At 46.1% G+C, this 14,447-nt stretch overlaps 1 protein-coding gene across 4 annotated transcripts in view; it reads left to right on the top strand.

Moving 5' to 3' along the window:
* The window catches only part of LOC105465402 (receptor accessory protein 1), a 123,461-nt gene that overhangs the window by 45,648 nt on the left and 63,366 nt on the right, over positions 1–14,447 (top strand). For all 4 annotated transcript variants that reach the window (XM_011713866.3, XM_011713869.3, XM_071077041.1 and 1 more), the window contains exon 2: positions 11,170–11,242. In XM_011713866.3, the coding sequence (XP_011712168.2) occupies positions 11,170–11,242 (73 nt within the window). The remainder of the gene's footprint in view (positions 1–11,169; positions 11,243–14,447) is intronic.

Raw genomic sequence — 14,447 nt, 5'->3', positions numbered from 1 at the left:
AGCTGAGCAGACAAGTCCCGGAAAACCCCACAGATACACACTGACCACCTGCCAGTCAATCTCAAAGAGCTCCTCACTCTTTCCCCCTACCCCTTTTTCATGGTGCACACAGGAAGGCCCAGCAGTCCTTTTCTCAGCCTAAATATATACCATGTAGGGGGCTTTAGATGAATCCCACCAGGAGGAGAAAACCATAACCCTTCAGGTCGTAATTCTCTGGCTCTGAGGTCTGGGGAGGGGAGCATAAGCTGGGATATAGGCAACCACAGGACAGTCATTGTAAATGAATCTTCTCTCTTCTTCAAAACAGACTCAGTAGGACTCATCACAATTATTGTGATGACAGTAATTAGTTATTTGTATAATTATCTGCTTGCTGCCTGCCTTTCCTATCAGATGGCCCAGGGCACACAGTAGGTGATCAGCACATATTTAATGATTGAATGAAAAGTATTTTGTGGTTAAAAGAATTGACATTTGCAGTTACTGTTTCTGTAGAAGGGAGGGGAACTGATATTTGTCATTCATCTAGAGTGTCTCTGGTATGTTAAGTTTGTACCTACAGTCTCCTCCTTTAATCTGCTTAGTGGCTGTAGAAAGTAGTGTTCTTGGTCTCTATACTCAAGGAAACTGGTTCAGAGTAGTTAAGAAGCATGCTTCCCACTCCACGGCTAGTCAGGGACAGAGCTGGATTCAAACTCAGGTCTGAAGTCAAAGCCCAGCCCCTTTCTACCACACACACTAAAGCTGGGTTTCTTAAGAATAGGAATCTCTACAATTAAGACTTAAAAACAAACAAAAACAACAGATTCAAGCAGACATTTGTGATTGAGGGATTTGTGTGGATTGGATTGTAGAGTGGAACAGTATCAATTGGAAATTTACAGAATGTTTGTTCCTGCTCGCATCAGACTTTTCTGTTTTGTGCTTTCCTAAGTTGGGTTTGGGAGCATAAAAATCCAACTTAAAATGGGATTTTTGCAGCACACATTATAGACAGCTTTAAATAAGCAATGAAACCTCCTCTTCATGCTAAGAGAGGCAGTGTGGATTGGGGAATGGCCATGGACTTGGAGACAGGAGGCCTGGGTTTGCCTCTTGTTGGATAGGAGAAGGGCTTTGGAATATCCCTCAACTATTCTGAGGCTCAGTTTTTTAAATTTCTAAACTGGGAAAGTAATCCCATTATCTCAGAGGGGTACAGTGCAGACCAGATGAGGAAATAAGCAAATGAGATGTTTGTGAGGTGGGTTACCCAAGGAAGAGTTGTGTATGCGTTCACTCTCTCAGATCTGCAGACAGGAGCAGGGTCTGAAGCCAACTGGGAAAGGAAAGACTACAGAGAGGCTGGCAGAATCCCATGCAAAGGTGAAAAAGAAGGACATGTCTTGTTTCCATTTTCCCAAGCTCAGCTCAGGTCGGGAGAGAACCTCATTTATGTGAATAGTTTATGTGCTTGAAACCCTGTAATTATACTGTCACCTGTTGTCAGTAAATCTATAATTCAGGGCCAGAGTAGAATTCCATTAGGCAATGAAGCAGGCAGCAGCCTTCCTCCCACTATTCTACTCCTCATTCATTCATTCAGAGACCAGCTGCAGACTCTCAGCCAGGTACTGCAGAGTCAGGAAGGCAGTGCATCATAGCAGTGAGGAGATGGGCAGTGGAGTTAGACATGGGTTTGACTTTGGCCTCCTCCCCTGACTAATTGTGAGACTCAATTATTTATTTTCACTAAACCTCAGTTTTCTCATTATTATGAGGAAGATGATGATACCTGTCTCACATGAAGGTTAAAAGTGAGCACTCAAAAATAAATGGCTTATAAGTCACAATAATATAGTCTCTAGGGAGCCAAAATACATAGTGGGTCAGTTCTGCTGTTTTCCTATTTTCTCCCTCCAGCCTGTTAGAAAGTCACTGGGAGTAAGCAGAAGCCCAGGGGCTGGGACCCAGGGCAACCAAAGCCCAGGTGGTTTGCTGTGCTATGGGAACCTGAGCTGTGTGCTCAGACGGAGGATCTCTTTTCCCAGATTAAGCTTCTAGAGAACCATCGTGGCCGGGCGCGGTGGCTCAAGCCTGTAATCCCAGCACTTTGGGAGGCCGAGACGGGTGGATCACGAGGTCAGGAGATCGAGACAGTCCTGGCTAACACGGTGAAACCCCGTCTCTACTAAAAAATACAAAAAAAAACTAGCCGGGCGAGGTGGCTGGGGCCTGTAGTCCCAGCTACTCTGGAGGCTGAGGCAGGAGAATGGCGTGGACCCGGGAGGCGGAGCTTGCAGTGAGCTGAGATCCGGCCGCTGCACTCTAGCCTGGGCGACAGAGCGAGACTCCGTCTCAAAAAAAAAAAAAAAGAGAGAACCATCGTAAGAATGTTCCCTGGGGCAGTGTGGTAGAGGTCAGAGTTTCTCAAGCACTTAGATCCCAGGACCACAGCGTATCTGAGACGGTCCTTTCAGGGCTAGAGGATCAGTGGGTCTTGGAGATGGATTATGGTTTTGGGAAGGCTTGTTTTGCCACACGTGGACCTTCTGACATCAGGAAGGTACTGGTTGTTTCAGAGCTTGGAGGCTGATGCTCAGGTCAACTTGATCCATTTTTGGAGACCCACGACATACCTGCCTTATGAGTGTGAATTCCTCTGAATGCTTTGGTTTTTTTAAAGGTCAGGTGTATAGAGGTGAAATTGGTAAAATTCACTCTTCTTAGTGTGAGTTTTCATTCTGAGTTTGGGCAAACATACACAGTTGTGTAAACAGCACCACAGTCAGGTATGCAACAGCTCCATCCCTCCCCAAAATTCCTTCACATTCTTGGAGTCAAACCCCCCCCCCCCCCCCCATCTAACCCAAGCAACCACTTATCTGGTGTTTGTCCCTATAAACTTCCCTTTTTCAGAAGAGCATATATCATCCTGGCCAACATAGTGAATCCCTGTCTATACTGAAAGTACAAAAATTAGCTGGGTGTGGTGGTGCATGCCTGTAATCCCAGCTACTCAGGAGGCTGAGGCAGGAAAATAGCTTGAACCCAGGAGGTGGAGATTGCAATGAGCTGAGATTGCGCCACTGCACTCCAGCCTGGGTGACAGAGTGAGACTCTGTCTCAAAAAACAAGAAAAGGGCCGGGCGCGGTGGCTCAAGCCTGTAATCCCAGCACTTTGGGAGGCCGAGGCGGGCGGATCACAAGGTCAGGAGATCGAGACCACAGTGAAACCCCGTCTCTACTAAAAATACAAAAAATTAGCCGGGCGCGGTGGCGGGCGCCTGTAGTCCTAGCTACTCAGGAGGCTGAGGCAGGAGAATGGCGTGAACCCAGGAGGCGGAGCTTGCAGTGAGCCGAGATCGCGCCACTGCACTCCAGCCTGGGCAACAGCGTGAGACTCCGTCTCAAAAAAAAAAAAAAAAAAACAAGAAAAGAAAGAAAGAGTATATAAATGGAGTCATAACGCATGTCGCCTTTTGAGTTTGCTAGTTTCACTCACTGTAATGCATTTGAGACTCCAAATGCTTTTGACTGCAGCAAGGTTAGTGGTTCTGAGAGCAGCCTGGAAAGTCAGTAGCATTCTTATACACCATTAATAACCAATAGAAAATCTAATTTTAAAAATTCATAATGCCGCCAAAAAACCCCCGAAAACCTAAAGTGCCTAGCAGTAAGACAAAACATGTACAAGATCTTTATGGAGAAACTTACAACATATAATAAAAAGACACTAAAGAAGACATGAGGAAATGGAAGCCACCATGTTCACAAAGAGGAAACTTGAAACCATAAAGATGGTGATTCTTCTAGTAAATTTTATGAAAACAGTGAAATTCCAATCAAAATCTAAATAAGGTTTTATGTGGAACTTGACAAACTATCGTGAAATTTACATAGAAAACAAAGGGTCAAGAATAGCCAAGATTCTACATTGAAATTTCTAATAAAAAAATAATGGCCAAGACAAATTTTAAGACTATTAGGATTTATTCTACAGTCATGGTTGTTAATATTATGGTTATTATAAAGACATTGTGGTATAGGTGCATGGTTAGACAGTAGATCAGTCAAATACAGAGCTGAAAATAATACCTATGCATATTGGAAACTTTATATATGACAGGTAGCACTGCAAATCAATGGGATGGGACAATTGGGATCCATATAGAAAAGAAGAAAATTGAATTCCTCACACCATACATAAAGATCAATTCCAAATGAATGAAAATCTAATATTGAAAAAGCAAAAGTTTAAAACTCTTGTAAAAAAGTATACGTGACCAGGATTTTTTCAACAAGATAGAAAAAAGCTAGAAAAGACTGATGTATTTGTCTATATAAAATTTAAAGCTGCAAGAAAATGCACCACAAACCAAGTTAAGAGAACTTATATTGAGGAAAAACATGTGTAATGCATATGTCCAAGAAAGGATTTATACCCAAAATTCATGAAGAATTCCTAAAAATCACTAAGAACAAAATAAACTAATGGAGGGATATAAACAGGGTAGTTAAGCAGCCCAAATGGCCAACAGGCATAAAAAGTTGTTTGACTTCACCTGCCACTGAGGAAACGCAAATCGAAGCAAACATGGGATACCATTTTACACCCATCACACTGACAAAAATCTAAGTCTGACTATATAAGTTTGGCAAGAATGGGGAGTATTAAAATCTTTTACACTTGCAGGAAGGAGTATAAATTGGTATAGTCATTCTGGCAAGTGGTTTTGCATTATCTGCTGTACCTTCTGGCCCAGCAGTTCCACACTACATAGATACACTAGAGAAGGTCTCAAATGTGCCCAAGGAGACATGTATAATAATGTTCGTCACAGCCCTGTTTGTAAAGGGGAAAAATAGGAAGGAACGTAAGTATGCATCAACAGAATAAACAATAATATGTTCATATAGTAAAGTAGTACACAGTGGTTTAAAAGAATCTAGAAAAACTGGATGCAAGTGGCACATACCTGTAATCCCAGCTACTTGGAAGGTTGAGGTGAGAAATCAGTGAACCTAGGAGTTCAGGACCAGCCTGGGCAACATAGCGAGACCCTGTCTCAATACAAATAAAAAAATAATTTTAGGCCGGGTGCTGTGGCTCATGCCTGTAATCCTAACATTTGGGAGGCCTAGGTGGGTGGATCACCTAAGGTCAGGAGTTCAAGACCAGTCGGACCAGCATGGTGAAACTCCATCTCTACTAAAAATACAAAAATTAGCTGGGCAGGGTGGCTCACGCCTGTAATCCCAGCTACTCAGGAGGTTGAGGAAGGAGAATCACTTGAACCTGTGAGGTGGAGGTTGCAGTGAGCCGAGATTGCGCCACTGCCCTCCAGCCTGCACAATGGGAGCGAGACTCCATTTCAAAAAATAAAATAAGATAAAATAAAATAAAACAAATACTTTTAAAAAATGATCTAGAAAGACAAGTGTCGGCATGGATTGAATTTCAAAAACATAAGTTTGAATGAAAAAACATATCACAGTGTGATTCCATTTGTAGAATATGTAAACAGGTATAAACACTTTTTTTTTCTGTTTATGCATGGCTCATGTAGTTAATAAAAACATGGTGAGAGTGATAAACACCAAATTCAGGATAGTGATGACTTTTGGGGAGGAGGAAAAGGATTGTATCAGGAAAATACATATAGGGGACTTCAAATATATCTGCTCTGTGTTACCGTTTTCTCCAGATTAAGAATTATAGCATATTTATTGGAATGCCAAAAGGAGCTGAAGAACCAAGGAGCATTCTTCTGTTAGAGTAGACAGCAAAAACAGTCTTGGAGATTAATTCTCATAAAAAGTGATAAAAATGGATTTATATGTTTTTAGAAAGTATCTTCGGAGAACATAATTTGAAATTATATTTTTATTAACAAAAAGCACAAAACATAATCAGTATAAATTTTAGTACATTTTAATGCTCAGATGAAACAGTGTGCCTTCATGAATTGGAAGACTGTGCAAATTTATTTTCTTGGGTACTGTACATCATTTTTAAAAATTATGAAATAAGGCTGAGTGCAGTGGCTCACGTCTGTAATTCCAGCGCTTTGAGAAGCTAAGGCGGGTGAATCATTTGAGGCCAGGAGTTCAAGACCAGCCTGGGCAATGTGGAGAAACCGCAGCTCTACTAAAAATACAAAAATTAGCCAGGTGTGGTGACACACACCTGTAATCCCAGCTACTCGGGAGGCTGAGCAGGAGAATCCCTTGAACCTGGGAGGCAGAGGTTGCAGTGAGCAGAGATCGTGCCACTGCACCCTAGCCTGGGCAACAGAGTGAGACTTTGTCTCAAAAAAAATTATGAAATAAGATGTATACAGTTTTATATATATTTGTAATTATAAAGCAAGTGCTCAGGTCAAGAAACAGAGTGTTCCACAAGCCCTTGGGTGACATACAACTTCCTCAGTGTGATTTGTTTTTTAATGCTATAAACAGCTGTATAAATAGGCTTATTATTTCTCTTACATTAAAAAAAAATAATCTTAGAAAAATATATTGCCAGCATTGATTTTGAAATTTTTAGCACAATTTGGGATTGGGACATGTTGGTGCCACTCTAGGATGCCTGAGAAGACTGTGGAAAATACTGGTTTGTTTCATGGTTTGCAGAGGACTTGGCTATGGTCAGCAACTGCAGTGCCATAGCTTGTAACTGTGCCCTAGGTCAGCAATCTCTCTCTTCTGGCCAGAGCTCCAGGAAGTTGATAAGCAACTTCAGAGCTGTATTTTCCCTGACATTGGCCAACGGGCTTGGTATGTGGTCTTTACCATTTGGGGCCATCCCCCACTATCTGAGCATTTACAGTTTTTCTTGGGACACTGGACATTTTTGAACTCTTGGGGTTCAAAAAATGACCCTTAATGGTGGTGAAGAGTCCATGGCCCAAGGACCAGGAAACAGCACACTAGTCTAGAAACTAGGGTTTCTCAGCAGTGGCACAATGGACATTTTGGACTGGATGATTATTTGTTGAGAGGGGCCTGTCCTGTGCATGATAGGATGTTTAGCAGCATCCCTGCCTCTACTCACTGGCTGCCAGTAGCACCCTCTCAGACAACCAGAGTGTCTGCAGACATTGCCCAGATTTCCCTGGGAAACGAGATCACCCCAGTGGGGAGCCACTGCATCAGAGTGTAGTATTCACATGAGACTCATGCTCCCTTCTCGCTGCCACAGCTGTGGAAGAGGTGGGTGGGGAGGCAACCTGGATGAAGACAGCTAACTTGGAGCAAGAGGAGGAGTGAAGCACAAAGATAAGGGAAATGCTGCAGGCAGATTCATGGAGCCTTTACACAGGGTCGGGGCTTCAGGGTAACAGTTAATGACAGTGGTGGGGAGGGAGGGTGGGTGCAGAGCTGTGAGGTGCGAGCTCCATTCAGAGATAACCGAGAGGAGTGTGTTAGTGCAGAGCCTGGTCTCTCTGGAGGATGGCACTCCAGCCTTCCACCTTCCCTCTGCTTGAGCCCAGCTCGAGCATTAAGGAGCTTTAGACCCTCTTATTTTACCACATTTTTTCTGACTTTGTAGAAAGTTATGTGAGTCTAGCAAGTGGGCTGAGTTCCTTGGAGAGAGGTTGAAATTGCTTGTTACTCAACAGACATTTCAAGCACCCACTTAAAGGGGGAGGTGCTGTGCCAGGCATGAGGGACCCTCCTGATTGCCCAGGACTATGTGATCTGACGAGGGAGACAGACTCAGCCAGCACAGGCCGCCCTGGGAGAAGGCAGGTTCTGTTGTCAGGCTGCCTGGGTTCAGATCCCACCTCTGTACCTGGCTGTTGTGTCTCCTTGGGTGAGTGAGTAATGATACTAAGCCTCAGTGTCCCAGTCTGTAAAATGGGGTAGTAAGAATTCGTTTTCCCTATGTATGTGAGAGGATTAATTGAAAGAATGAGTGCAGCTTGTAGAACAGTGCCTGGCATTAGTGAACACTCAATGATATAATATTATAATATTATTTTAAATGTTTTTTTATTGCTGCTACTACATAAGGCCTGTCACAGGCTTAAATAGTTTCAAGAAAACTGCGGGGGCAGTAACCAAAGCCTTCACAGAAGAAGTGGCATTTCTGAGACAGGTCTTAAAGGATTAGTGGTGCTTTATCAGGAAAAACAACAGTTGTGGGATCGGGGAAGATCTTGTGCTACATTCAGACAGAAGAAAGAGCAGCCAGGAAGTCACAGATTGGAAACAAATGTGGTTTAATCAGGGGACAGCTGCTAGCTGCTGGCTCTGCGAACCCGAGGCTGAGGGAGGGGTGGGAAGCAAGGCTGGTGGGGCCAGTGGTGAAGGGCCGTGTGGGGGTACTTGGTCTGAAGGGGCAGAAGTACCAACCCCCTTTGGCTTGAGCCTGCTTCCTTCATTATTTCTTACCTCTAAAATAGGTTAAGAAGAACTGGCCATTTTCATCCCATTTCCCCTTCCCCGGGGCAGTGAGATGCTAAGTGTTACTGAGCTTTTAGAAACTGAAAAGCAAACTCATGTGTGTAGGGACCTTGTGCTGTCACACAGGAGCCAGGCGAAGGATGCTGGCAACCAGCTCACTTCAGAAGAGTCCAGCTGACCTAGCACAGGCCTTCCTGTCTTGCCTTCCTTGCTCCATGACCACTCAGAGGGTGTCATGACACACTGGGGTTCATGGGGATCCCATCAATCGGCTGCCGGGTAGTGCTGTAACTTTCCACCTGTCTCTCCTCTGCTGCTCACATGCTGCCTCAGGGCAGGGGCTGGAAACCATCCTGGCAGACATGGGTAATAACCATGGCACCTATGCCCGAGGAACGGTGTATGTATTTCCCCCCAGTCCATGGCGTTGTGCCCAAGGCTTTGCTGAATCAGCCTGGTGCCGTCTGGCATCCACCTCGCTGCTGAGACCTCAGACACAAGGTCACAAGCATTCCCTCAATGGTGCTGGCTTTGGCTTCCCCATTCTGATACTTCACACAGTGAACACGTTCTTACTGAGCCCTTCCTGCTGTGCGGGGGACAGGGGTGTGTTATGAATGAGGGAATACCATTTCTGGCTTTGTGGAACACACAGTCTTGTGGGAGAGATGCACCTTGAGCTGACCAAGTGGATACGGTGGACAAGAGCTAAGAAAGGGGCAGGTACAGGAGCTAAAAAGGGAGAGGAGCCCAATCTTCAGGGTGTGACCAGGTCAGGAAAGGCCTCCCTGAGGAAGTGAGGCTCCTGGATACCTGAGAATGCTTAGGAGGGGGCAGGCAAGGAGGCAGTGTGGAGGGGTGTGGGGACTTTCCTCACCAAGGGAGCGATGACCAAACCCAGCAGGCTTCCCCAACCACCTCCCGCTTGGCCTGCCTGCTGTCTTTGGTACTACCCTCTCTTAAGTGTTTCCCCCTCACCCCCAGTCCTGCTTTTTCTCCTTTCTTCCACTATTCTCTTGTACCCCCACTGGCTCATCCTGCTCTTCACACAGGTCATTTCAGCCTTCCTGGAGGGTGGGCGGCTCCCCAAGGTAGTGCACAGTGGTCACAAGAAGTCAGACTTGGAGGAGGCTGGCCTGGCTGGGCTCCAGCCCCTGCTTTATACTTCCCTGGTCATGAGGCTTTAGACAAGTAAGTGACTGGCTGCTCCGTGCATTGGAGTCCTGTCTGTAAAAGGGGTTCCCTTGGACAAGGCAGTCTAAGTGGGATAAAGCTCTAAAGCACTTCGCACAAGGCCTGTGTGAGTCAAGAGTTAACAGCCCTCTCCCTTTCGGTGCCAGAAACAGACTTGGTTCAGTCAACTTTGTTTTCCCTGGAAACCTGATGATTGTGGAATATCACGGTGTTCCCTGGCAACAGTGCTCATGGTAAAGCTGACCCCTGCTTGGTAAATTGCTTCCGGACTAGGAGTTCTCTGTACAGCCTCTCAATACCCAGTGAACCACAGCTTTGCGTTTCTTCAGTGTGGTGCCTTCTGTAAGTAGACTGGCTCATTGCAGGGACTCTGAAAGCTCCATCTGTGGGGTTGTCACAGGAGATGTCAGCTCATATAGTGCCTGGGCCAGGCCCATTCCTGCACCCAGTCAGCTTGGCCCTGAGTTGGCACCCTCGGGTGACCTCATCTGTCAGGTGAAAAGATTAAACCTCCAGCTCAATTCATTCATTTACAAATATCTGTTGAGGGATTACTATGGGGTAGGTTCTGGGAACACAGTGTTGAGCAAAACAGATCCATTCTCTGTCCTCAAGGCACTTACGGTGCTGTGGAAAGAAGGCTGTCAATCAAAGCATCGCACAAACAACAATAAAGGAACACCCTGATGATAGGTACGTTGTGCTATGAGTGTAGTGAGGAGGTTTGAGCTAGTTAGGGAGGCCAGGGAAGAAGAAGTCATACTAGAGCTGGGATATGATGGATGAACAGGCATTAACCAGAGAAAGACGGGGAAAGGAAGCCTCCAGAAAGAGAGAACAGCACAGGCAGAAGCTTTCTGGGCGGGGGATAGTGCATGGTGGAGAGAATGAGGGCAGGTGGAACTCTGCCATGCAGGTCCTGAGAGGCAGGGCTGAGCACGAGATCATTTAATGACCCAACACAGCCCTGAGCATAGATCAGTGAGAGCTGCTGCTCAAACAGTGTCACAGGGCTGGTATTTTTGCTGCTTCATCTTAAGAGCAATGAGAAACAGGCTAATACAAGATGGGGATGTATTGGTGGGAGGAGGGCTTGGCCTGATTGAATTTACAATCTGAAATGTGAAGAGCTTATTCTGGCTGCAGGATGCTGAGATCAAGTCCAAGGGGAGTGAAATTTGAGGGGAAAGGTTTTGATGGGAAAAAAAGCCTGAGGTGTTTGCAGGCTTAATAGAGCTTCAGAGGGGGGTTAGCAGCAGGAGAGGAAAGGCAGCCTTTAATTTCAGGGGTCTTCGTGCCTTCCCATCCCCATTTTTGGCTGCCATGACCCCCAACCACCCTTTCATGTTGCCAAACCACAGATTGAAGGAAGGTGGGTATGGGCTATAACAGAAGATAGAGGTGCCCAAGGATGCCCCAGCCACGAGCAGAACACCTTCAGGGCATTCATAAAAATAAATCAAGCCCCACAGCAGCACTTTCTGTAGCTTAGAGAGCTGCTCTTGGCATTGAAGACAGACATTTTCCATTAAATAAGATAAATGAGAAAATCATATTTCTCTTTGTCTCTCTTCCCTCCAGGCTTATATTTGGCACCCTTTACCCTGCGTATTATTCCTACAAGGCTGTGAAATCAAAGGACATTAAGGAATATGTAAGTAGCACTGTGTATTTTGGAGGGGGTTGGCTGGAGTGAGGTCGGGTGTGAAATGTTGGGGGAATGGGATGCCCTCCTTGCTATGGGCACTGGGAGTAGGGAAAAGGAGTCCCTTCATCACAGTTCTCATGAGATGTCTCAGGCGTCCTCTTTTCTGTCTAGACCTTCCCTTGCCTAGACCTTCCCCTGCCTAGACCTAGAGCATGGAGGTGAGAAAAGCAGGGAGGTATGGCAAGAGGTGGTGGCGTCTGGAATTGGAGGTGTCTCAGCTCTGCCACAAGCCACAAGTGACTTCACCTCTCTCAGCCTTGATTTATTTGTCTGGAAAACACTGTGTAGACCTTACAGCACCATGACGGAGAGACAGTCCAGCATTGCAGGCAGGAGCATGGGTTCTAGAGTCTGGCAGACCTGGGTTTGGTTCCTGGTTCTGCAACTCTGTCCCATTCCATTTCTTTCATTCCATCTCCACAATTCAGGCTCTGTTGCTCTGTAACCTTTTGAGGGCAGGGGATTGTCATCATCCTATATCTGTTTTCTTTTCTTTTTTTTTTTTGAGCCGGAGTCTCACTCTGTCACTCAGGCTGGAGAGCAGTGGCGCAATCTTGGCTCACTGCAGCCTCCGCCTCCTGGGTTCAAGAGATTCTCTAGCCTCAGCCTCCTGAGTAGCTGGGATTACAGGTGTGTGCCACCATGCCCAGATAATTTTTGTGTTTTTAGTGGAGATAGGGTTTCATCATGTTGGCCAGGCTAGTCTCAAACTCCTGACCTTGTGATCTGCCTGCCTCAGCCTCCCAAAATGCTGGGATTATAGGCGTGAGCAACAGTGCCTGGCCCCTATATCTGTTTTCTGTAGCACATTGCAGAAGGTAAGCACACAGGAAGGGGATCTGGGAGGACTTACTGGTCAGAGGATAATATCAGTTACTGTTGGATGATCTGGGTGCTCTAGTCACCACCCCTAAATGTGTCTGGCACCTTCAGGCAGGAGAACCATTAGGCCACTGCTGACTGAGAAAGACCTGCTGGGTGGGTGGTGAGGGAAGGGTGTCCTTCCCCATATAGGACACAAACTCAAAGTGCAAAAGGTGTGGATTTTGGCATCAGAACACCGAGGTCGGTCAAGTCCTGGCTCTGACATTTGAATGATGCAGTGCTGGGTAAGTAGCTTAAACTTCCGAGAGCCTAAGTGTCCTCATCTGAACAATGGGGTGGGTAATAGTCATGCCTTTGCCTCTTTTACTCAGATGTCTCTTGGCAGGTTTGGCGTAGGTAAAGAAACAATTCAAAGTGGGCTTAGAAAGTCAGTATTTTCTTTCTCAGATTTCCCAAGAAGTCTTTATGATGAAACCAGCCATCTCCAGATCGACTGCAACCAGAACTCAGCCCCCACCCCGCAATCTCCCACTTTCCCAGAACAACTTGCCTGGGCTTGCACCTTGCTGTTTGTAAGCAGGGAGTTCCAGAGGGGGCAGTTTTTCTTCTGGAGACCGGGCCTGTGGTATATGTGAGGGAATCTCAGAAAGCACGCTATAAATAGCTGCTAAATTGCAAGCACAGAACCTCCTGATTCAATTGACTTGGCACAGGGCAAAGCATTAGGCAGCCTCTTCTAGCCCTCCTTCTCCCAACCCTTTCCCGCCTGCCAACTGTGCCAGGGAAGGAGGCCTTACCAGGATCACTGTGGTATAAGGTCTAATCCTTTACTTTGCAGGGGCAAAAACAACTCTGTCAGCTCTTCTGAGAGAGATCAAACCCTGGTAAATTGTTTTGCTCTGACTAAACTCACAGAAGCCTGGTTTATGACTAGAATGGCAATTCATTAATTTAGAGTGAAAACCATAATTGATGAGTAGAGCAGCTGTTTGTGTTGGCTGCTCAGCACACGCTTTTCCCAGTAGGGAACGTGCGAGAGTTACGATTAGAAGGTTTCTTGGTAAAAAAGGAATCTGAAGAAAGGAGCCGGGTAGTATCAGGAGGGAACTGCCTTTCTCTGCACTCACGCTCCTGTATTTCCTTCCTGCAGTCCTTTTGACTCATGGGCCCATTTTGTTCAAGAGAGAAACCTGCGAGTGTCCTTAACACACCCACACCCACACACCCACACCCACACACCCACACCCACACCCACACACCCACACCCACACACCCACACACCCACACCCACACCCACACACCCACACCCACACACCCACACACCCACACCCACACCCACACACCCACACCCACGCGGTTGGTGACCATGTCCCTTCATCCCTATCTCCTGAGTAATCTTCCAAACCAGGTCTGTCTTCCTTCTCTGCTGCCACTCTCAGAAATGAGATTCTCACCCTTTTCCCTAGAAGGTTGCAATGGCCTCCTATATTAGTTTTTTATTGTCACCATTACAAATTACCGTGAACTTAGTGGCTTAAAACATCTGTGTATTATTTTATAATTCTGAAGGTCAGAAGTCCAACAAGTCCCACTAGGTTAAAATCAAGCAGGACTGTGCTCCGTTTGGTGACTCCAGGGGAGAGGTTGTGTCCTTGCCTTTTCCAGTTCCTAGAGGCCATTCCTGCATTGTTAGGCTTGTGCCCCTTTCTCCTCCTCCTTCAGAGCCAGCAACATTGCATCTCCCTGGCTGTTCTTCCATAACCACATCTCCCTCAGGCTCACTGGGAAAGGGTCTCCACTTTAAGGATTCATGTGATTACATGGGGCCACCTGGGTCATCCAGGATACTCTTGCCATCTGAAAGTCCTTAATGCTACAAAGTCCCATTTGCCATATGGGGATTAGGACATGGACATCTTTGGGGAGCCACTGTTGTACCTATCACACCTCCTAACTGGTTCTCCTGCCTCCTGTCCCTCCTTTCCGACTCTGTTGTCACATGACATCCAGTGCCATTTAAAAATGGAAGTCTATTTATTTCACTCCTCCCGGGTCAATTAATGGCTGCTTATCACCTGCAAGATCAAGCACAAATTTCATTACACAGCATTTAACACCCTTCTTGATCTTGCTCCTCCCTACTTCCCAGCCGCTTCTCTACACATCTTCAGTGCTGTAATCTCAACACTTAAAGTGTGGTCAGTGGCCAGCATTATCCGCATCACCTGGGAACTTGTTTGAATTGAAGACTCGGGTTTGTCTTTCTGTGGAAGGCACAGAAATGGTTATCATGAAGGAAGTTTTGACTCGCATTCCCCTAGAAGTA

The sequence above is a fragment of the Macaca nemestrina genome, chromosome 13 (genome assembly GCF_043159975.1).
Source record: "Macaca nemestrina isolate mMacNem1 chromosome 13, mMacNem.hap1, whole genome shotgun sequence".
In the NCBI taxonomy this organism is placed as follows: Eukaryota; Metazoa; Chordata; class Mammalia; order Primates; family Cercopithecidae; genus Macaca; species Macaca nemestrina.
Note: the sequence above shows the minus strand (reverse complement) of the source record. Positions and strands in the feature narration are given on the sequence as shown.